This window comes from Candoia aspera, chromosome 2 (assembly GCF_035149785.1).
Source record: "Candoia aspera isolate rCanAsp1 chromosome 2, rCanAsp1.hap2, whole genome shotgun sequence".
NCBI classification, from domain to species: domain Eukaryota; kingdom Metazoa; phylum Chordata; class Lepidosauria; order Squamata; family Boidae; genus Candoia; species Candoia aspera.
The window spans coordinates 156,509,764-156,535,439 of record NC_086154.1 but is presented as its reverse complement, the minus strand read 5'-3'; the positions used below and the strand labels follow the sequence as shown (position 1 = coordinate 156,535,439).

Below are 25,676 nucleotides of genomic sequence, written 5' to 3'. Positions count from 1 at the left end.
GACAGGAATAGCCATCTTGCTCACAACCATGGTCAGTGCCTTTTAAAGGAGACTGGGTTCACAACTTCCTTTTCTCATCGCATTCAGAAATTGCTTGTTAACTACTTTTAAGCTATTAAAGATCTTTGGAGCTACAAGTCTGAAAACACCAGGTGAGTGTTCCTTCAATACTTCATGAAAGAAAATTTTAATTGTTAAGATTAAGAATTTAAAAAGTTTGAAATAAACAGCAAAAAGCTAAATAATACTTTGATTAAAGCTAAATAAGACTTTGATCCTAGAAAGTTATAAACAGATTAAGGGTCCAGATAAATCTGGAATAAGATTTTGGAATTAATTATAAAGAATCCTTTCTGTGAGAAATAGATTTGTTTGGACTTTTGCAAGACAAAATAAAGATAAATAGTTTTAAAAATTGGACACTAGAGGGAACTAAAGATTTTAGTTAAAGGAGAAAAATACACAAGACTGATTAACCACTAAATGGATGTATAAAATGATGCAGAATACTTTAACATTGAAAATACTGAAAAATGGAATCAGAGTTAGTATCAATGATGTCAATAGTGATGTTTGCTTCTATGGATAAACTGTGTCCAAAATATGTTTTGGAAGAAATGGCAGTTGAGGAAGAAGTTCTATTTGACAAGACTGAGACTGCATCAAAAATGGATCTAAAAATGACAGGTTATGAGAATGACATGGAAAAGGATGTTACACTGGACATGCAAAAGAAACTGGTTGATGTTTTAAAAATCAAAAGGGAAATACAAATGACAAACCAAGAGACTGACCTGGGAAATCATTTTATATTGGATTTACAGAAGAGGCTTGTTAAAAAGCTTTGAAGAACTTTGTGAGAAGGGACAAAGATGAAAATAAATCAATTTCTACAACATTATTAACTAAAGATTAAGACTGTCAGAAGTAAAAGGAAGGAATATAAAGTTTGTTTATTTATTTATCAAATTTCTATTACTGCCCATGTCTCCCAAAAGCGGGGACTCTGGGTGGTTTACAATAAAATCACAATTAAAAGCATATAAATTACAATTATATAAAATAGAGATAAAATCCAAGAGGTGAAGATCTTATTCATTGGGGAGAGATCTATGGTACTAGCCACCCCCAAGAGGAACTCGTGCCCCTCCCACCCCAGGCGAGGTGGCAGAACCAGGTTTTCAAGTTCTTCCGGAAGGCCGGGAGTGAAGGGGCCTGTCTCACCTCCGGGGGCAGAATGTTCCAAAGGGCGGGTGCCACTGCAGAGAAGGCCTGCCTCCTGGACCCCGCCAGGTGGTATTCCCTTACCAGCGAGGTTCGTACCATGCCCTCTCTTCATGACCAGGTGGGACAGGTCGATGTTAAGAGGATGAGACGGTCCATCAGGTAACCTGGTCCCATGCCATATAGGGCTTTAAAGGTGATAACCAACACCTTGAATTGGACCCGGAAGCAAACTGGTACCCAGTGCAGCTTGCGCAGCAGTGGTGCCACACGTGCCGATCTTGGGGCACCAATAACTGCTCACGCAGCCGCATTCTGGACCAGCTGAAGCTTCGGGATACTCTTCAAGGGTAGCCCCCTGTAGAGCATATTGCAATGGTCTATGTGGGAGATGACCAGGGCATGAGCAATTTTATCCTGCAGATGGTCAGAAAGCTCCTACGCACGGCCTTGTAGATGGATCACCAAATCCCCCTTACCCAAGAGGGATCGGGTAATTCTAAGCAGGGCCATCGGACAGCATTCTGCGGACACAATAAAAGCGGAGAAATATTGATGTTTCGCCGCTCTTACCACCACAAGGTAGGCCTTAATAGTGGCTCTGGCTTGTGTTCGGTTGGATTCAGTCCTTGTCTTCCTCCAGCAGCGCTCTAGACGTCTCTTGATCCTCTTCAAAACCCACAGCTCCTCCGTAAACCACAGGGAGTGCCAGGTCAGATGGGGCAAGAGAGGTCACACAGGCGCGATCTTGTCCATGGCCCCGGCCGCCTCCCTATTCCAGGCTGCGACTAGGACCTCTGCTGGACTATGCAATAGATTCTCAGGTATAACCCACAGCTCCCTCTGAAACCCATCTGTCCATCTGTCACCGGGGGTGGATCAGTCGAATGGGTCCTGCCTCCCTGCAGAGTGGGGCAGTACCAGAGAATCTCAAGGCCACCAGGGCATGATCTGACCATGACAATGGGGACAGATCTAGCTCTCTCCTCAGATCACATTGCCACTGCTCTGACAAGAAAACCAAGTCCGGAGTGAGGCCACTGTCTCGAGTCGGGTCCCAAATAATCTGGGGCAGGCCCATGGCTGCCATGGTGGCCATGAACTCCCAAGCTGCCTCTGAGGCATGCCCCAGGGATGGCAGGTTGAAGTTCCCCAGAACCATAAGCCTGGGGAACCCCACTGCCAACCCCGAGATGGCCTCCAGCAGCTCAGGCAGGGAAGTTGCCACGCAGCATGGAGGCTGGAACAGCAGCAACACTCCCAACTGCTCCCAGGAACCCAACTTGAAGAACGGGGTCTCACAACCGGCCACTTGTGGAGCAGTGCCCCTGAAGGCCACTAGAGACTCTTGGACGACAACCGCTACCCCTCCTCACCTGCCCCGGTGTCTCAGCTGATGCCACACCTGAAACCCAGCTGGGTACATTCCTGAAAGGGCTACCCCCCCTTCTGGGCCCAGCCAGGTCTCAGTAATACATGCCAGCCCCCCGCCGCCGTAATTAAATCACATATGAGCGGGGCCTTGTTGTTAACTGAACTAGCGTTAAGCAGCAGCAGCCAGAGGCTGGGGCCCTCAAGGATCTGCTGACCAGGGCATGGGTCTGAACACGCCACCAATAACAAACACCAGTTCATTTGGTCAAGGTTAAAATAAGTTATGTTGTTATTTCTGGTAATCCTTAATGGACTTACTGCTGATACTAGGAGTGAAAAAATGATGGTTTGTCTATAGTTAAGAGATGGGATATGGGATGATGAGATCATTGGTTATAAACTAAGAGGGGGTGAAGAGTTAACAAAATGTTTATACTTGTTGTGATGAAGGCTGGAAGTCACTTCTTTATATATTTCTTTTTTCTCCCTTCACTATATTCTTACTTTTCTTCCTTTTTTCTTTCTATTTTCTGTTCTTTTTTCTTGTTTTATATTTTTCACTTTTTTCTATTCCTCTTTTTTTTAGTTTGTATTAGATTTTACTATTGTAATTAAAATCCTTAATAAAAATTATGCATACACATACACACACACAAACATGGGAGACAAGTGTGGGTACATACAGAGCTGTATAACCAAGATAGATACAAGGCAGTTGCCAGAAACTATAGGGATTTGTTTGAAAACTAAAGCACAACAAAATAAGCTGAGGATTGCAAGAAATGCTAGAAAAAAACCTAAAGACGACTTTTCCAGGTATGTCAGAAAAGGCAAGGCAAAGAGGCTATAGATGTTTTAAGGAGAAAGGGATGAGCTGGTGTTGATAAGATAGAATGCCTTAATTCATATTTTATGTCTGTCTTCTCTCAGAAAAGAAATGAAGCCCTAGCTCAAAAGAGAAAAAGAAGAGGTAAAAGAACATTTAGCTAATTTAAATAAATATATAAAGAAGTGACTTCCAGCCTTCATCACAAGTGTAAACATTTTGTTAACTCTTCACCCCCTCTTAGTTTCTAAAGTCAGATGAATTATATCGTAGATTACTGAAGGAATTAGTAGAAGTAATCACAGAATCACTAACTGAAAACTTTGAGAGTTCCTGCAGAACTGGTGGAATCCCAGAAGACTAGAGGAGAGCAAACGTCCCTACATTCAAAAAAGGAGAGGAGGACGACCCAGGAAATTTCCGATTTGTCAGCTTGATTTCCATTTATTTGTTATACATTTATTAATACAGTTTCTAGACCACCCAATCTCATGCCTCTGACCAATGCAGAAGAATCCTAAAGAACAATACAAAATATAAGTAATGCATGATAAAAAAAAATAATCAAAAGTAAAAGATGGCCATAGTCCTCCCCACTATTAGCCCTCTGTGACATCAAAGGCCTGCTTAAGAGGAGGGGTTTTCAGAAGCTTCCCAAATGCCAGGAAAGAAGGGCCCAAACGTATTTCCAGGAGACACAATTAAAAAGGTCTATAATTCATTCCCCTTACTACAGTGGGGGTGGCACCCTGAGCAGAGCCTTCCTTGATCACCTAACAGGACAGGCAGATTCATTTCAGATAAGCCAAGCCCTAAGGTAACCTGACACAATGGTGTATAGGTGTCGGGGGAACAGGCGAAAAACCATGCTGAGCCAGATTTCCAACTCTAGTTCTTTATTGCTCTTGCCATAAAACAGAATCTTGCCAGACTAAAGGTATTCTAACTGACCTATGGGTAAATATTCAGCAATGGCTCTAAAGTGGAGTTACCTTGAACCTCCTTACTTTCCCACCAGCAGAACCCGGACTGTGCAATCTTTTATCTCTCTGGAATGTGCCCCCTCCCTCTTGAGAAGGAGCACCAGCTCTGAAATCCACCACAAGGGTTTATAAGTAATGTCCAGGACTATGAATTGGGTCTGAAAGCCCAGTGAATCAGTGCAGCAACCAAAAAGTAAGTGTTATCCTGCAATGGTGAGATGTACTAGCCAGCAGGTTGGTTGCTGCACTCCATACTAGCTTCTAAGTCATCTTCAGCAGTAGCCAGATATACAGGATATGGGGTATTTAGTCCAACTACATGGTGATAACAGCATGAATAATTGTTGCCAATGCCTCCATCCATGTAGGGCCATAACTTGGCACACCAGCTAAATTCAACAAAGGTCACTTTTGCCAGAGCTTTCATTTGTTATTCCAGGTGAGTCCAAGAGGATCACCAAATTTCATATTTTCTCCACAATATTGTCCAGAGCCACAACTGTTTCAGTGAAACCAAAACATTTATCAACAAACAGCAGTCCCATCTTGCTTTGGTTTAACTGAGATTGTTTCTCCCAATCCAATCCCTGATAACCACCAGACACAAGTTTGTTGCTCTACTTCTACAACTACTGACAGGAGCCACCCATATAGGTAGGAGTTAATAACTAAGTTGCCTCTAATTCCCAATCCTCGCAAGCAATCCAGAATGATATCACAGTGGTATCAATGCTGCTAAAAGGACTAAGAAGGGCCCACTTGCTCTATGCTCTATACAGGTCCCAAAGTTAATCTATTAGAGTGATAAATGCCATTTCCAACCCATAACCCAGCTGAACCCTGAAAATGATCCAGATATTGTAATACATTTCCTTTAGGGTCCTCTGTAGCTGATTTCCCACCAACTTCTCAACAACATTCCACAGGTAAGTAGCTACTGCAGGGTGGGGGAGGGCACGCAAAGGTGCAAGGATTCCCTGTCGCACAAGGGTGCAAGGATTCCCTGTCAAAACCTGTAATTTAAATCTACAGGTAGTCTTTGCTTAACAACCACTTGTTCAGCAACCATTTGAAGTTATGACAGTGCTGAATGAGTGGTACTTATAACTGGTCCTCAAAGTTCCGGCCGTCAAAGCACCTCCGCAGTCATATGATTGCCATTTGCGACCTTCCCTGCTCGCTTCCCATAGAAGACTATCTGTAGATTTAAATAACAGGTTTTGACAGGGAATCAGGAAAAATTTCCTAATGGTAAAAGCTGTTCAACAATGCTTGACTACTTCAGGAAGTGGCTTTCCTTCACTGGTGGCATTTAAACAACTTTAAACAAGTTGGATGACCATCTGTTGGGGATGCTATAGTAGTGAATTTCTGCACTGGGTAGAGAATTGGATTAGATGATTTCCAAGTTCCTTTCGAACACTTACATTCAAAGATACTATGATTTAGTTACCAGCCAAGCTTCACCAATTGCTATTTATAAAGCTATGTAGATCATTAGGTGCTAATACACTTCAATATTATAAAAACTAATTAAGAGAGCAGTACTTGAGCAATAAAAGCAGTATAAATGAATATAGAGAAAATCTCATGGGGATAACTAAAGGACAGGGGCACTGAACTCTAACAAAGACATTCAGAAGAATTATTGGTATTCTTCTGGTATTATTGGCTAGTTTCTCTGAAAGCCCTCAATACTTATCTTGCTAACTATGCAGTTTCTTCTTCCTGGCAGAGATGTTCTCATATTTCTTGAGAACACATAATCTTCGGTAATTGTATTTCAGTTTAAGAGAAGACAACTTATTAAACAAATGAGATGCTACAACAAGGACAGAAGATGAAATCCTCATAAGAAAAGGACTCAGAACAAAAAAACAAGCTCAGCAGAAGACAGTAGAATCTATTTTGTGCCACTTGAACTCAGAAACAGCTGAGGCCCTTGCAGAAAAACAGACTCTAAGCCTTCAGGGGAAGAAGAGACACTGCTGAATAGGAGGACAGATCCCAGCAGAGCAGAAGGAATGCAGCTACTTCATGCAAGATGACAAAGAGAAGAATTACCATAGTTTATTTTATTTATTTTTTTATTTCAATTTATATAGCTGCCCATCTCAAACAGGGGTGGCTCACAGGCAATTAAAAAACAATACAGGCAGTCCTCATTTACCAACTGCCTCATTCAGTGACTGTTTGAAGTTACGATGATGCTGAAAAAATACGTTTACAACCAATGCCTGCATTTACCACCTTCCCAGCATCCCTCAGTCATGTGACTGCCATTATAGTCAATACAGTCACTACACTGTGTCTGACCTGTTTCCCCTCCCCCTCGCAGAGTGGAGAGATTGGAGGCGAAGGGATTAGAAGAGAATAAACGGGCATACAATGGGGAATACAACAGGCTATTTACATAGTGTGCTTACAGCTGCCAGTGCCAGTGCATTGCTTTTTATGTGCACTCCTCATTGTGTGCCTGCTTACTCTCTTGTAATCCCTTTCTCTCCAATGAACAGAAATACAGACATTAATTCCCTTATTAATTATCCCAGCATCAGAGGAGCATTCCAAAGGGCAGGGAAGTGGTTAGGATGCAAACAAAAGTGGAAGGTGTGAAACTGATTAGTCTTGTCAGTTTTGAGCTGGCTATCCCAGCAAAGTGGGGTGAACATCCCAAAGGGCAGGGGAGTGGGTAAAAGGAAAGCACAGTCACAGCCATGTGATTTCCCACTTAGTGACCGCTTCGCTTAGCAATGGAGTCGCCATTCCTAACTGTGGTTGCTAAACGAGGACTACCTCTATAAAGACACCCAAACAATACAACAATTTAAGAATAAAAACATAAAAATATAAAAACCATACCACAAAATTCATAGCTGAGATAGTCTATCATCTATCAATAACAGTCAATACAGCCACTGCATAGGCTCAACCACATTCCCAGATCCCCACACCTATTGGTACAACCATGTTTTCAGGGCCTTAGAGAAAGCCATCAGCATTGGGGCCAATCTGATTTCGGGGGTGGGGGTGGGATGATGATGTTCCAAAGGGCAGGAGTCATGACATAAAAGGCTCTCTTTCTGGGCCCCACCACACAACACTCCCTGGCCAATGGGACGAGAAGCATACCCTTCTTGCTGGACCTAATGGCATAGGTAGATGTAATTGGGAAGAGGTGACTGATCACCACAAGTAACATAACTACAAGGAGACATAACTACAAGGAGCAGAAACTAAAATGTGCTGACATAGGAGTTTATCTGCCAGGAGCAGAAATGAGGGGAAGGATGCAATGTAACTACTAAGACTCAAGCCCACTGACAATTATCCACTCCTTTTAAAGGGGACAAATAATACTACTAAGAGCAACCACAACTGTACCACCACAAGTTCTGAAGATCTAGGAAGAAAGCTTAAGAATTTGTGGGCTCACATAGTGCTCTCATTCATCATTCCTGCAGATGAAAAAGGAATGGAATAAATAAATAAACGGAATAAATAAATAAATGTGAGCTGACTTTAGAAATGATGCCAGAAATGGAGATAAGTTTCTGGGATAAACTGGAATTATTTGGATAGATTGCTGGCATAAAATGAGTTGTACCTCAGAAGGATTGGTCAAAATTGGTTTGGCTAAGGCAAAGTGAATTTGATTAGAAGGGCTTCAAACTGAGTTCTGTTAGGTTTGAAAATGCAAACCCTGAGGTAAGATTTTCAAATAAAGACTTGTGGAGCACAGAACAAATTAGGCAAATTGGTCATTTTTATCTATACTTTAATACAGAGAGTACTGTCTATTCGTTGCAGAAGCTCTTCGGGATCTCCAACAGAGATTTTTCTAAGCTAGAATGTTTGTACTGGAAATACTGGGATAAATTATGGGATGTTATGTATTTGAACTGTGGTGTTGGAGGAAAATTCTGAGAGTGCCTTGGACTGCAAGAAGATCAAACCAGTCCGTACTCCAGGAAATTAAGCCAGACTGCTCACTTGAGGGAATGATATTAAAGGCAAAACTGAAATCCTTTGGCCACATAATGAGAAGACAGGACACCCTGGAGAAGACACTGATGCTAGGGAGAGTGGAGGGCAAAAGGAAGAGGGGCCGACCAAGGGCAAGGTGGATGGATGATATTCTAGAGGTGACGGACTCGTCCCTGGGGGAGCTGGGGGTGTTGACGACCGACAGGAAGCTCTGGCGTGGGCTTGTCCATGAAGTCACGAAGAGTCAGAAGCGACTAAACGAATAAACAACAAATGTATGCAGAGGTCATTCCAAAATACAACATTTACTTAATATTGTGCAAGATACCCAAACCTGCTTGAAGTATGACTAAACAGGAAATACTCAGAGCTGTGAAACAATCACCAAAGCACGCACACAGACATGATTAACAGGTTTTGTCCATAATTACCAGTCTGTTAATGGTTACATGAGAGCCAGTTTGGTGTAGTGGTTAAGTCAACAGGCTAGAAACCAGGAGACTGCGAGTTCTAGTCCCACCTTAGGCACAAAGCCAGCTGGGTGACCTTGGGCCAGTCACTCTCTCTCAGCCCTAGGAAGGAGGCAGTGGCAAACCACTTCCAAAATCTTGCCAAGAAAATACAGGGACTTGTCCAGGTAGTTGCCATGAATCAACACTCATTCATTGATTCATTTTGTATGGCCGCCCATCTCAGCAGACTTGAAGGCACAATCAATCATTCAGTCAATAAACGTTCCATATAAAGGGACTATCTAAGCAGTCATCACCTCACCAAGATACTGTTACTAGGCAATAGCCCCACCAATGGTATAGACAAAAAACCACATCTCACGATAATCAGAACCACAAACAATGTGAAATATGAAGATGACACTACTCTTTTACAATAAAAAATAATTACAGATATCTACTGCCATGGACTGCAAGAACCAATCTAAGTCATGGACCAGTTGGCTTCCGGGTCCAATTCAAGGTGTTGGTTATCACCTTTAAAGCCCTTTATGGCATGGGACCAGGTTACCTGAGGGACCGCCTCATCCCCCTAACATCGACCCGTCCCACCCGGTCATGCAGAGAGGGCGTGCTATGAACCCCACTGGTAAGGGAATTCTACCTAGCGGGGTCCAGGAGGCGGGCCTTCTCTGCAGTGGCACCCGCCCTCTGGAACATTCTGCCCCTGGAGGTGAGGCAGGCCCCTTTGCTCCCAGCCTTCCGGAAGAACCTGAAAACCTGGTTCTGCCGCCTCGCTTGGTGTTGGAGGGGCACCAGTTCATCTTGGGGGTGGCTAGTATCATATATCTCTCCCCAACAAATAAGATCTGCGCCACTTGGATTTTATATTTTATATCTCTTTTACCTTTTTATTGATCTATATATATTGTAATTTATATGTTTTAATTTTGATCTTATTGTAAACCACCCAGAGTCCCCTTTTCAGGAGAGATGGGCGGTGATATAAAATTGAAAAATAAATAAATAAATAAAAGGCTGGCCTTTCCCTTAACGCAACCAGTAAGCAGAAACTCACATACTTTGGGCGTGTGATACAAGCAGATAATGGACTATAAAATATTATTACGCTTTGCAAGGTTAAAAGAAGTAAAAGCAGAAAATAACAACAGAAAAAGTAGGTGGATTTGATTAAAAAGATTATTAGAATGTCCTTGGAAGAAGTATGAATTATTGCTGGGGACAGGATAATATGCATTTGTCCATAAAATTATCAGGGGCCAAACACAATGGCATCTAACTAAATGAACCATAAAACATGCTCCTTCTTAAGCAACCCTAAGAGTCAACAATACCGGGAAAGCCAAACTATACCCCTATGAATCATGGTTGGTTCAGCTACCCAAGAACATTTTATTTTCACTAAACTGTTTCAAGCAAATAAGCATAACACCAGGAAGGTTTCACATTGCTGTTTTTCAAACTCTACCTCACTGAAATTTTGCAAATAACATTTTAGAGCATACCTAGACACTTCACTGATTCTCCTGTCTTCTACTAAGCACCTTATACACTTATACACACTAGTTGTCCTGACTCCCAGGAAACACTCTGAGACAAGGAACTGTTCTCTAATGTTTATTGCTAGTACATAACAGTAATCCTAACAAACTGAACAAGCGTGGGAAAAACCCAGCCATATAAACCCCGCAGGTTAAGGCGGTCCCAATCTGTGCCTCTTGGAATGGCTCACCAATTCCTCAGTGCTACGCATGCGCTTAACAGTCTGGAAGGGAGCCCCCTGCTCGCCATCCTTACTCATGACATCAGTTATACACATGCACTTTATATACTTTACACATACACATTGTACACTTATGTACATCTTATACTAATTATACACATTAGTTTTCTGTCTTCTATGAAAGGAAGGAAGCCATATGGGCAACCATAATTTTTGCCATGCTGCTAGCAATATCCACTACTAAACTGTTGTTGCAGTAATCTGAAATAATATTATGAAAGCTATGATCATCCCTTCCTTAGTGGGGAAAAATAAAAAGTCTGCCTGAAACACCTAGATGCAAGGAGGTTTTCCCCTTTCCATTCAGAGAACTCATAGTACTAATTCTGGGAACAAGACAGTGGCTTGGATAATAGAAATTTCAGAAGAGAGTGTAAAGTTACCAAAAATGTGCAAAATGTTTTAAATTCAAAATATTTAGTCTTGAAACCATTGGTTCCAACCATTCCAGAAGTGTTCCAACCTCAAAAGAGTCCTTACCAAGCTTAGGATATTTCCAGAATGGTCAGAAACACACTGGAACACTTCCAGTAGAGGAAATACAAACCAGGCAATTTCAAATTTAGAATATTCTGAAAACCTCTGTAAGTTGCTCCCACTTTTTTTAAAAACAAAGGGAGCTTGTCATGTTGGGGTCTTGTTTTGCTTGGTTTGTTTTTTGTTTTGGTGCCATCGAGTCAGTGTTGATTCCTGGCGACTGCCTGGGCCAGTCCCTGCAGTTTTCTCAGCAAGGTTTTCCAGAACTGGTTTGCCCCTGCCTGCTTCCCAGGGCTGAGAGAGAGTGATTGGCCCGAGGTCCCCCAGCTGGCTTTCAGCCTAAGGCAGGACTAGAACTCTCGGTCTCTAGCCGGATGCCTTAAACAGTACTGTACACCAAACTGGCTCGCTCTGTCATGTTGGCAGTATATTAGCAATTCTGTCTCTTTTTCCTCTAAGTATGGCTTAAGGAAACTAGCTTGTGAATGCAACAGGTGGAATAGCTGTTCCTCTCCCTTTCGGGAAAGTGTCCTGAAGTTTAAAAATATAGCCCCTGTTTCCTCAAGGCTGAACTCTCCGCCCCGCCCCCCGAGTTGAGACAGGTTGCCTTGCTCTCAGACTTCTGGAAGAAACTGAAGACCTGGTTCTGCCACCTTGCTTGGGAGGGGGAGAGAGAGAGCTCCACCTGGGGATGGCTGGCGCCATAGCACCTTTTAGTGATTGTGTTACATCTCCACTTGGATCTTACATTTGTTTTTATGTATATTTTAATGCTAATTTTAGGTGGTTATGTTTTTAGTGTTATTTTATTGTAAACCGCCCAGAGTCCCCCATCGGGGGAGATGGGCGGTGATATAAATTTAATAATAAAATCAATCAATCAATTCACAAGCAGCCTCTCCTGCTGCCTTTCTATTCTAAAGAGGACCAAGGCAGAAAACAAAAATACTTTTTCTCTTTACAGCTTGGTGTTCTTATCCAACCATTAAAAAATTGGCACTCTCTTTAAGAAAGAAGCTGATTATCTTAAGGTAATTCTTATCTTCAATAGGACCTTTAGTTTTTTTTACTAGAACTCAAAGCCCATTAAATCAAGCTTCATGTGATCAAGCAATAGAGCAATTAATTACCTACCTGGTGCACCCAAAATAACTCTCAGAAGATCCATCAGAAAATTCAACAACTTAATGTGGGATAGGAATGGAAGAACAGTCTTTTGTAGTCATTCTTAAACATTTTGTAGTCAGTGTCTGGGTCCCGCCATGTTTTGCCAATCTTGAGGCATCACAAGACTATTTGGTAATCAGAAACACATGCCAGCCCACCAAATAAGGCCCAGTCATCCTTCAGCATGTTGTCAGTTACTTTCTGCAGATCACTTGCTTACAGAACAAACTATTAATCAATAATAAAATGATAATTAAAATTAAAGCTGTGCAGGCTTCTGATGAAAACAAAAAAATGGAGCTTTGTTGGGGGTCCAGGCGCATACACCACACCTACTAGTGCTTCTTAAAGAATCTGCATCTTTTCCTGGACTCTCACAGTAGCCAGATAGAGAAGTAGGGAGGCAGCAAAAGAGTGTAACAAGGTGTCTCAGAGCAAGTATAGGTATGCAACCACATATTTTCCTGGGATAATGCAACAACCATGTGAGTCTAGAAAAAGATACAGCTTCTTTAAGGAGGGGTGTTTTGTGTGCATATAGTACCTCTGAAGCTTGTTTTCTGCTTCACATGCGAAGCATTACAAATCCCAATCAATAATGATTAGGCCTTCATCTGAAAGTATAATGTTACTGCAATAAAATTTGTATGTGAAATTCCATGCTCAGAAAAATCGCAGGGCTTTGCACAATCAAAAATCGCAGGGCTTTGCACAACCAAAGGTGGATATAATCATGAGAATTACAGCAACTCTATTTTAAAATTTGATAACAAAACTCACTTTTTAAAAAAAATTGTATAACACTTTCCATTTTTAAACTAGCAAAGTATTTCTCTTTAAAATGATTGGACTATATAGAAATAAATAAAATACAAGCCAACAACAAACAATTATTAGGGCAGCTTGCAAAAAAAGAGGACTTGGAAAAAGTGTGTGTGTGTGTGTGTGTATAGACACATCACACATACAGTACTGCCTGAAAGTGTCATTTTAGCTTGCTTATTACTTGGATGTGAACTGTTACGAAGCTCTCGAGAAATAAGAAATCAAATCACCATTATAAAGAAGCACTTTATTTTAGAAAATCTAAATCTGTTCCATACACTGGAATATTTCAGTGTTTTCATGGTGATCCTGAATGACATCATGTAACTTATCGCAGTATGTTTAAAGGATTGTTCTTTTTAAAATATGAAAATACTGTAGCTTACAATAAAATCTAAAAAAAATCAAGGCAGTATGGCAATTGTAAGACCTCAAAGTATAAATAATTTTTCTCCAAAGCCCTCAACAGTTAGGCCCATCTACTCCCTATTGAAAATTCATTCTGTGAAATATGCACCAGTCCTGGTAGCAACTGCTTCTGTACCAGACCTGGGTATATAACACCAAGCATCAGTAGAACACCTTCAAAATGAAAGACCAGTTAGGACTATATGGAAATAGGCGGGTTTTTTAAATCTCTTTCCAAAAACTACAGGTTCAAAATCAGTAACTTTCATGTAAGGTGTTGAACATAGACTGGGGAGACACAAGTTCATCCACTCTCAGCCATAGAAATAATCTGGGTGTCTCTGGACCAATCAATCAGCCCAGTCTACTGTTGTGGCTGTTGTGGGGATGACCTGAAGGAAGATTCCTATGTAAGCTGCACTGAACTCTTGGAGGAAAGATATAAAACTAACAAATTAATAATAAGTAGCAAGTGATTGATTGCACCTCGTAAGAGCCAGGAAGAATACATTTGGAAGCTACATTGCCAACTTGATTTAGAGGGCTTTAAAAGTGAATGGGGTGTGGGGGCAGGGGGAGTGCAAACACAGCCTAGAAAACAGTATGACACTAAGGAACAGGTCTGGGAGTGATACATATGATCTAATAACGGGCATACAGGAAGGAATGGGCAGAGTTATATGATCAAAGGTTTCCAATGTCTCTGTAAAATGTATAGGGAACAGCAAAAACTAAAACTCTTAAGGCAAATAGGATTTAGCAGGCATTATTGAAACCTATGGGACCAAATACATAAGTGGAATGCAAGGACTGAAGGCTATAACATATTCAAAAGGCCAAGCAAAAGAGGAAGAGTGGTATATGTGAAGGAAGTGCATGTATGTGTACAGTTCCAAGAATTTGAGCACAAGAGTCCAATAGAGAACATCTGAATAAAAATACAAGGAAGCGGAAACAACAATTATAATATTGTGGGAATATGTTAATCACTACACTGAGCAGGCAGAAGATTTGAGTAATGCCCTTGTGGATCGCATTACAAAACTTTCAGGGAGCAGAGACTCAGTAATAATGGGAAACTTCAACTACCAGGATAGCTTTTACAAAACCAACTCAGCCAAGACAGCAAAGTCCAAAAGTTCCTTCATGGTCTTCCTTATCTGTTTCATTTTCCAGAAGGTTGAAGAAGAGACAAAAGGCCAAGTTCTTCCACATTTGATCCTAATCAATACAGTAGGTGAAGTGCTAACAGCACTGGGAAACCTTGCGAGGAAGTGGTATCGTCGCCTTCAGGTTCATCATACCACCAAAAAGGAAATAGATGCACACTAGATTTCAAACTTTCAACAAGCTTAGAGAAGTATAGATGGGATCCCATGAACAGAAATCCACAAGTGAAACGGAGCACAGGGAGGTTGGGAACCTCCGAAAAACCAAGATCTTAGAAGCACAATCACACACCATTTCAGTGAAAAGGAAAACTGGAGGGCAGCTTAGGAAACTGTTATAGATGCAAAAAGAGCTTTCAGATGGGCTTAATGGAAGAAAAGGGAAGGCACTGACACTTGGAAAGAATAGTAAAATGGAAGAAGGTGATGGGAAGAGGGCAGAGTTCCTCAACTTCTACTTTCAGTCTTTTCCTGAAAGGAAAATTATGTTCAAATGGACCTAAGCAGAGCTGAAACAAGAAGGAAGTGGCAATCCAAAATAAGTAGAAACCATGAATGAGTTTAAGTCTCCAAGAGCAGATAAATAACATCCAAGAGTATTGAAAGAGTGACTAGTTTAATGACCAGGGGAATGTGATGGGCATGGTTTATCCTGACTTTAGCAAAGCATTAAACAAACATCTCCATGAAATCCCAGTAGAGAAGAATAAACTGGATCACTACCATTAGATGGATGCAGAGCTGGCTGAATAATTGCACCCAGTGGCTCTTCATCAAGCTGGAAGGAAGTGTCATGTGACACACCAGAGGGCCTCTCTTTGGGCCCTGTGCTCTTCTACATATTTATAAATAACTTGAATGAGGTAATAGAAAATACGCTATCAAATCTACAGTTATTTATTTATTATTTATTTACTATCCCACCTTTATTATTGCCTTTATTATTTTTATAAATAACTCAAGGCAGCAAAGATACCTAATACTCCTTCCTCCTCCTACTTTCCCCACAACAACCACCCTGTGAGGTGGGTTGGGCTGAGGGACTGGCCCAAGGTCACCCAGCCAGCTTTCATGCCTAAGGCGGGACTAGAACTCTTGGTCTCCTGGTTTCTAGCCCGTTGCCTTAAACCACTAGACCAAACACAAAGATGGGGGAACAGCAAACAGTTTATGGGCCAGCATAAAGATTCAGGAGCTTGAACAGCGAGCAGACACTACAAGATGAATTTCAACAGGGAAAAATACAAAATCTTACAAAGGAAAAATTAAAAGCACAAATATAGGATGGGAGGGAAGACTGTACGGGGCAGCAGTAATTTGAAAAGGATCTGGATGTCTTGGTGGATCACAAGCTGAACATGAGCCAACAGTGTGATGCAACTGTAAAAAAAAAAGCAAATGCAATCATAAATGGCATTTTACGAAGTGTAATGTCAAGATCAGGAGAAATCACTGTTCTTCTCTATTCTATATTGGTCAGACTGAACCTAGAATACTGCATTCTGTTCTGGGCACCATATTGTGTAGAATATTGACAAACCGGAGAATGTCAAAGAATAGGAATGAAAATAGTAGGTGGCCTGGAATAAAAAGTTTCTGAAGAACAATTATAAAATTATAGAATTGAGATGCTAGGTAAGTTTAGCCTGGAGAAGTGAAGATTACAGGGAGAAATGATAGTTGTCTCCAAGTATCTGAAGGGTTTGACATATAGAAGATGTGGCAGCATTGTTCAGGGGCTTCTCCCACACCACTGGCCCAAAGTGTTTAAGGTAGCACAGATCTCTTTGTCACAACAAATTTAAGTCACTTTGTACAGGTATCATCATGACTTGTGTTGGTGTGTCTCTAAACAGAAATAATATGCTTTACTATTTGTTTAATGTTTTAATTTGTTTAATGTTAAATGAAGTTAATAACAAAATTAATTGGTCAAGATGCTCTCAGTAAATGAGACAGAATACTATTCCACATAACCTAGATATTATGTACAAGGTATTATATACAAGCATATAGCATCAATATAAAACCTCTATGCTTACAATAATTTTAACCAGTTTTAAAATATTTCATTCATCCACAAAATAAACTTAGAAAAAAAGTGGGCCATTTCTGATTAAATAAACCTCATTTTGTCACATCATACATTGGTTTGAGTCCAGTTCTAAATGCTGGTTTTGGGACCTCCGTATATCTTCACTAATACGTGCCTGACCATTCCTCAATGTCTGATTTTTCTCTTAATATTCCCTCTTCTAAAGTTAGAAGGTAGCAATTAGAGAAACAGCATATCAATAATGGCTCCCCATTTATAAAAAAAATTTTTTTTTGGAAAGTTCATCAATACTGCTTTCTTTTGGTGAAAGATAAGACTTTTTTTTAGCCTCTCAGCCTTTTCAGATCTTTGTTATTTTAATTCCTTTTACACTTTTTAAATATTAATGTCTGTATTTATTCTTTCTCTAGCCTATCCATTTTCCAAACAAGAATATGCATTTAAGGAAGATTACTCTGATCCCAATAATGCTATATAATTTATATCTTTAAACTGTTATAAATCTCTCTGCTGTTTTTCCTATAATAGACTAACTCAAGTAATCCTCTGAAGTTACTTATTATAGATAACCAGGTGACTTCCTTTTTATACATTAAGAAGTCTTGACTGAGGCAAGGCAAGTCATACAGAAAACACCATTTTACATACAGAAAATACAGAAAATTGTATTTTATAAAATACATTTCTCTGCTCCCCAAAAGAAAAAAAAATAACAAAATAATTCTACCCTGCACATAATCATCTTTTAAATAGAATTGTGAGATACAAGATAAGACAGGGCCTTTATTCTACCACCATGGGGGTCAATGGCTTGCAATCACAACTATATAACTCTTCCCTGTGGCAGAAAAATACTACACAAGTCCAGGTTAATAAGATTTTAAACTTATTATTCTAAGATAGTTGTACCATTTGCACATAAAAGAGAAAAGCAGGTAATTCTTTCTCCATTTATGCAACCTACTTTAGGACAGGGTCTTAAGAATACACCTTCTGTTTAGGTAATAACAAAAATAATTCATAAACAAATTAGCCACTGGAAAGTTTCCTCAGGCAGCAGAGCCTACTAAAAAAGTGGGACCACAAAGAACGTTAATACACTAGGAGATATTTTGCAAAAGAGAAACTTAAAACGTCTATGAAAATCACTTCAATATAATTTTCATAGTTTATTCACACAACGAGCTGCACAATGTTACCGATGAACGTATAACGTGTGAACCAGGCCAAAATTTCCCGGAAAAGTGGAAGCGGCATCTGTTGAACAAGATAAAGGTAGAAGGAGCAAAAAGGTTGCTCTTCCACTCGCTTCGAGCACCGCCCTACAATTTACCCCGAGAGAGGCGGGGGTACTGCTCGGTGAGCCGCCTCCACGTAAACCTGTCCACGGGGCTAGGAGAGAAGGACGGGAGTGTCCCATCCACGAGAAAACATCAACCCGCCTCGCCATTCACAAAGTCATTCCCGACAACCCACAGAGATCGCCCCGTCCGACACCGCCACTGAGGTCCCTTTGCGTCTCTCGCTCAGCTAACGCAACTAGCGTAACCAGAACGTTCACGGAAGGGGATACGCTTTGGCGAAGGGAGTTATTCACAGAGGGCGGTTACGCCAAGGCCACCGCTCTAACGGATGCTGCTTCCAAAAGCATCGCAGGAGCCGCGCGTGACATTCTCAGAAGGCATTTCCGCAAACTCCGCCGGCTACTACAAGCCGGCCGGTCAAAGCCTCCCTCCGCATTTTGCCCCCTCCCCCGTCCGTTTTCCCGATTCCTTCCCTTCGCCCGAACGACAGCTTGACTTACCGGCCGACGAAGTTCTCGAGGACGGAGCTCTTGCCCGCGCTCTGACCACCCACCACAGCGATCTGTGGCAGGTCGAGATGGCAGCTTTGTCCGATAGAGCTGAAAGCATCCTGTAGCTTGTTCACCAGCGGAATCAACTCTTCCATTCCTCGGTTGCCCATAGCAACGTCCTAAGGGGGGGGTAAATCCCCCCACACGCCAACCCTTCCTCTCACAGCCCCAGGCAACAACCAGCAAACTTCCCCTTTGGATTCTCCTCATCCGGCCTCAGCGACACCCCGCTTTGCACTTCGGCCCGCCCTACGTCTGTCAATCACCAGTACTATTGCTAATGGGAGCTGTCATTTCCTGCTTAAGGCCAATAGCGAAGGAAGATTTAGCAGGCTCCCACACTGATAGGATGGCATTTATCTATTATGTCTGTTTCCGGTCGGCATTCTAATTGGTCAGAATTCCGTGTCATTCGACAGATCCTCGGCTCAAACAGCCAATAGTAGCTCTAAGAGTACGGTCTATATTATAACCCTGCCGTCGGCCTCTTTATGTTTTTTCTATTTGGTAATCAACCTATCCATCTCTTAAAACAACGAATCAACTATCAAAACAAGGGGTCACCCACATCCATCAAACCACATTCGCTCTTTATTGGGCAATATTTCTATCACATGAAGGAATTGGCCAACCGCTTCAGTCCAATTCATTTTTCACAGGATATTTGTTCCCTGAGATGACGTTTGAAGCGTTCTGTTTTATTGCTCCTTATATTACGAATTATTGTCCTTTGCCCCGCAATTCATTTCCTCATTGGAAGCGTAGATTGATTAATATCTCAAGCCGCAATCCTGCACACGCTTGTCTTTAGGAGCCTGGCAACATAGTTACAGTGTGTGTGGGTGAACCATTGCCTGTACCAGCGGATACTATTTTATACGGTAACATTTGAAAAAGAAGAAAGTCCCCCGTGTGGGGGAGATGGGCGGTGATAAAAATATGATAAATAAAATAAATAATTAAAGTGTTCAGGAATCCATCCTGTGTCATCTGACTTAATAAAAGGACAAGCCTTCAGTAACGATGACAAAACATTCAGAAAACTGGAATTACCAGTGACAGTTTCATTAGATACTTCCTAGAAGCAGGAGACTACAGTATAAGCAATTAAAGCTAGATAGATAGAATTTTCTCCCATGGTTTCCTTATAGGTCAAGCTGATTCTAGCTGGAGTAAAAGTCCTGAAGTTACACAGGACTCCAGCCACAAATTACTTTCTAGCTCAAAATCAGCCCTTTAAATTGTATGTGGAAGCCAATCAGGATCCAGGGCCGGCTGGAAGCACAGGTACAATATGCTCCCAGCACCAGACACCACTTAGCGTGTGAGCCTCTGCATTCTGGACCAGCTGTAGCTTCCAAGTGTCCTTAAAGGAGACTCATTAGAGAGCATTGCAGTAATACAACCAGGTAGTAATGAACGTATGAGTTACTGCTGTTAGGTCCTCTTGCATCAGACAAGGCTGCAACTGGCACACCAGCCAAGATTGGGTAAAGTCTTCCCTCACTACAGCCTCTACCTGTTATTATAGCAGGAGTCATGAGTCCAGAAGGACCCCTAAGTCACAGACTTGCTCCTTCAGGAGTAGTGCTTCTTTGTCAAGAGACAACACTGGTGTTCACAGAGGTCTTGATAGACAAACCTCCAGATTACATCAACAGCATTTCTAGTGCAGCCTGTGGTAATGCTGCAAAACTGGGTATCGTTAGTATGTTAATGATATCATTCCCCAAACCACTGGGTGACGTCTCCTAGTGGCTTTTTGTAGATAATAAAAAGTAGGGGAGAGAGGATTGACCCCTGCAGCATTTCACAGGACGGGGTCACCAAGTTGACATCTCTTCCTTAACACTACAGATTGGAACTCTTCACCGAAGAAGGAGTTGAACCCATTGCGAGAGAATGTCTCCAATCCCCAACCCCTATAGGTGATCAGGAAGGATACTATGACCTGTGGGCCAAATCTGTCCAGCTTCCTGTTTTTCTACAGTCCATGAGTGGGTTGGTGGGCAACAGATCACCTGGCCCAAGCCACAGCTGAGCTGCCAGGGTAAGGGGCAGGGGTAGGGTGCCCTGGAAAGTGGTGGTCTATCAGCAGCCTCCTTGCTGGTGACCTGGGGTCATCCAATGGCTGCCTCGCTCCTTGGCCTGCAGACCTGCCAGCCACGCCAGTGGAAGTGTAGGAGGGGTGGGATCTGGCCATTTAGAAAACAACATTTCTGACCTGTGTATATCTTGAGCAATCAATGTCATTTCTGTTCCATATCCAGGTCTGAACCCTGACTGGAAAGGGTCCAGATAATCCACTTCATCATGGATGATGAGTACCTGATCTGCCATCACTTTTCCTAAGAAAGGAAGATTGGAAACTGGGCAATAGTTATCTAAAACTATCAGAATCAGAGGCGGTACACCACAGCATTTTTCAAGGCTGCAGGCAACAATGAGGCGTTGACAATTTTCTGAACCATGTGGTCTCATACACACCCAGATACAGAAGTGAGGAGGAGAATGGATCCATGCTTCAGGTAGCAGAGGACAGCGCAGAAAGCACCCTATCCACTTCCTCAGGTTCACAGGCCAAAAGGAGCCAGTTAATATAGCAAGATCAGGATCTCAATATAGCAAGATTGTTTGTTTGTCAAATTTATATGGCTGACCATCTCACAAGAAGTGACTCTGAGCAGCAAACAGCAAAAAAAAAAAGTATAAAACAATAAGCATGTCAAACACAGTCACATTAAAAAGGTTTTTTAAAAATTTGCAGCAAGCGTTTAGACTCTATGGTGCAAAGAGAACTACATATTTGAAGAATAATATATCAAAGACCAAGGTAGTTTTGTCTGAAAGGATGAAACAGTTGCAATCCATACATGCGAGTAGATAAATTTGCAAGTAGATAAATTTGTATACTTGGTAGAATGTTTACTAATTATGTGAAAATGGATGGAGAAATCTTTAGATGTACAAATGCTGGTGGGAAGGTACTGGATAGCAAGTAGCCAGTTGCAAGGAAATGAATGTTTGTTGGAAGAAGCTAAAAGAAGCTAAAATGTCTGTATGTAAGATATACACTGTTATACTAAAGTGAAAGTTGTATGTCAGGGAGAAACATAAAAGTAAGTTAAATGCAAATGGAATGGGTACTTAAAAAGTGTGTGCTTATTTGTATTGTGTGAAACTAGCCAACTATTTACTCAATAAATCATGGTCAAGCAAACTGTACAGCCAAAGTACATGTCTAGATATTTTCTCTTACTCCTTACATATTAAATGCTATGGCATGGTGATTGGTTAAACAGTATGTGTGCGTTATCATTAACCCCACCCTGTGCTGATCTCTATTGCCAGGGTCTAACCTAGATGATGTTATTGTTATTGTTATATCCTATGTTTTTTAGATATACCTTTTTTAGATATAGAGCCAGTTTGGTCTAATGGTTAAGGTGCTGAGCTAGAAACCAGGAGACTATGAGTTCTAATCCCACCTTAGATATGAAAGTTGGCTGGGTGACCCTGAGCCAGTCACTCTCTCTCAGCCCAACTCACCTCACAGGGTTGTTGTTGTGGGGAAAATAGGAGGATGCAGGAGTATTAGGTATGTTTGCTGCCTTGAGTTAGTTATAAAAATAATAAAGGCTGGATAGAAAATAAATAAATAAATATAACTCAAGGCAGCAAACACACTTAATACTTAATGTTCCTGGGATCTGTTAGGAGTCACAGCCTTTAGCGCTCCTACCACTACTGGGACCACTTCGGCCTTCACTTTCCACAACCTCTCTAGTTCCTCCTTCAGGCCCTGGTACTTCTCCAGCTTCTCATACTCCTTCTTCCTGATGTTGCTGTCACTTGGCTTATATCACCACTGCTGTCTTCTGGTCCTTGTCTACCACCACAATGTCTGGTTGATTGGCCAGTACCTGCCTGTCCGTCTGGATCTGGAAATCCCACAGGATCTTAGCCCTGTTATTTTCCATGACCTTCTGTGGCATCTCCCATCTAGACCTGGGAGGGTCTAGGTCATACACTGTACAGATGTTCCTGTACACAATGCCAGCTACTTGGTTGTGCTGTTCAGTATATGCTGTTCCTGCCTGAATCTTACACCCTGCCACTATGTGTTGGACTGTCTCTGAGGCCTCTCTGCACAGCCTGCACCTTGGGTCCCCTCTAGTGTGGTAGACCCCTGCTTCTATGGATCTGGTGCTTAGCGCCTGTTCTTTTGCTGCCATGATCAATGCCTCCATGTCCTCCTTTGGCCAGCTCACTATACCGGAAGGGTATCTGATGACCGGCAGGGTGTGCATGTTGATGGCATGGATCTTATTCTTCCCATTGAGCTGGCTCTTCAGGACCTGTCTTATCCTTTGGTGGTACTTGGATGGTTTCTCTCCTAGAAATTCACTGGTTCGGGACGCCCTACTTTTTGCTTCGGGGAAGCAGCCATCACCAAACTTCAAAAGTATGCCCCACCTGAAATTCTTAACCTAGGCCTGTGTGTGAGAGAAAAGAGGCTCCCAAAACTCATACTGCTTTTCTGGCAATTGAAAGATAAAAAATACAACAACAACCACAAAGTAGAAATAATTTCAATAGTGTGATATCTGTTATACTAAAGTGTGATCAATAGTGTGATATCCTGGCAATGTTGTATAAAAGAATATTGCCTTTCTTTCCACCCATGGGAGAGTAACAAAATCAAACTTTATTAGAAAATGAAACACTCTACTCCCCACCCACTTTAACATTCAATATCCAGAATACTCTGTGTTGGAGGAGATACATATCACTTGGTTAGAAACAAAAATAAAAATATAAATGTACTGTAATGTCCTCAGTAGACCACAAGATGGTGGTGACCTGCTGCAAACAGAGTTCTCTATCAAGATACTATAGATCCCCAGTTTTTTGCAGAAAATGTTTGATATAAATATTTAAATGCAGAAATTATGAGCGCAGTCTGATGCAAATTCTAGTGAAAATTGGTGCCTATTTCTATACAAATAGCCTTTTTTCCCCTTGAAACGAAGTCCCACTGCTTTCTTTTATATGGATTTTGCTTTTTCCTGGAAATTCCAACTTTAATCTCAGGCTGGTGGGGAACATCGTTAGCCCTGTGCTTTTTGCAGCTTTGGTTTATAGTTTGTCATCCGTTGTGCCTCAGGATTTTAAATGACATTTTTTTATATATATGTATCTTCCAGAGGTGGTCTGACTCCAACAGTGGAGGAGGCAAGGGAGAGTCAGAACTCTGCAAGTAACGTTGCAGCATCATAATGCAAGCTGTATCTCTTTTCGATGTGTTTTGAAACATCACACACATGCCCAAAAGGGATGGCACTTACGCCACAAATTTACTGTACTTTTGTCATTCTGACAAAAGCAGCAAGTCTGCTGACTGTGTATATGAGAAAGCGCCTCTCTTATGGGTACAGATTGATGTGGATTGAGCAGCTGTGCCTTCCTAGCACGTGAGGAGACTACATTCAGAACACCTACATATTGTGCTTCAGTGTGGCTTGTGAACATAGCTACAAAAAGTATGTGCTAGAAAGGGAAAGAGGTGAATTTCAGCAGCAGGTCTACCAATACTGGAACAAGAGCAAATCTCTGTATATGGTCAATACAAAAATTCAGAAAGTGTTTCATTATTCTGTCAGAAACCACTCCTCTTGCACCTCTAAATGGTTCCCTTTTCTCCCAGTATCTCAACCTTGGTGTTACCGGTGGGAGTAGAGGTTCAAAAGTATGCCCACCGTACAGGTTTTCTGCACTTTCCATTTTCTCCTGCCTACCTTATCCAGGAGGACAAAGCATTGGTATAAGATCAATACTTTACATGTTTCTAAACAGATATTTTTGTTTCATAAAGCCATCAACCATTTAAACTTATTTTACAATAATTACAGTTCCTGCCCTAAAGAGGAAGGGAACAGAATTAATTTCGTCTGTCTATAGAATAATAAACAGTGGCCTCCAAGGCAGGGGCAAGAAGGGGTCAGACTGTTGTCAGCAGAATCACAATACTGTACAAGCATGCCCCTTTTGTATGTACATTGTCATATTACACACATGACCCAAAAGGGGGGAGCATGCAATGCAATGTCATGATGCTTTTATCATTCTTATAAAAATGGCAAGTTCCTATGGATGTACTGAGAATATATTATAAAGTGTGTTATCCCTCTGGACCATGTGGTCCCACACTTCAGTCCATTGACTTTCCCTACAAGTTTGGTACTATTTTATTTATTTATTTATCAAATTTGCCACCGCCCATCTCCTCCGACCGGAGGGACTCTGGGCGGTTTATAATATAAAACAATAAATATACAATAAAATTTCAATATAAAACACGCTATAAAACAATTTCACAGAGCTACCAAATATAATAAAATCCAGATGGCTGTGGTCAGTCATTGCGTAGGAGGGGCACTTCAAGGCACTAGCCAACCCCAAGTATAACTATTCTCCTCCCTGCCCCAAGCCCAGTGGCAGAGCCAGGTCTTCAAATTCCTCTGGAAGGCTAGGAGCAATGAGGCTAAGCTCACCTCCAGGGGCAAGATGTTCCAAAGGGCAGGTGCTCCTGCAGAGAAGGCCCGCCTCCTGGACCCCGCCAAATGGAATTCTCTTACTGACGGGGTCCGTAGCACGCCCTCTCTGCATGATCGGGTGGGGCGGGTAGATGAAGCGGGGATGAGATGGTCCCTCAGGTAGCCTGGCCCCATGCCATGTAGGGCTTTAAAGGTGATAACCAACACCTTGAATTGGACCCGGAAGCAAACTGGTACCCAATGCAGCTCACATAGCAAAGGTGTTATGTGCGCCCTTTTAGGGGCGCCAAAAATAGCCCACACGGCCACATTCTGGACCAGCTGAAGCTTCCAGATACTCTTCAAGGGTAGCCCCATGTAGAGCACATTGCAATAGTCTATATGGGAGACTATGTACTATGTAGTACACTAGTGCTGTCTTCCTCCCCAAGTCCTCCACAATGCTAATTTTGTCTCAGAAAGCTAAGGTTGCCCTACTGGTATCCTCTTCATTCAGACCTAGTTTACAAATC

General features: G+C 41.8%; 1 protein-coding gene across 4 annotated transcripts in view; it reads right to left on the bottom strand.

The window, feature by feature from the left end:
• Positions 1-18,835, bottom strand: part of DNM2 (dynamin 2) — an 82,645-nt gene extending 63,810 nt beyond the window's left edge. For 2 of the 4 annotated variants that reach the window (XM_063294516.1, XM_063294514.1), the window contains exon 1: positions 18,557-18,834. In XM_063294516.1, coding sequence (XP_063150586.1) covers positions 18,557-18,717 — 161 coding nt within the window. In that variant the 5' untranslated portion in view covers positions 18,718-18,834. Of the gene's footprint in view, positions 1-18,556 lie in introns of all 4 variants that reach the window. The other 2 variants (XM_063294515.1, XM_063294513.1) reach the window with 2 other exon arrangements.
• Between the last annotated feature and the right edge of the window lie 6,841 nt (positions 18,836-25,676).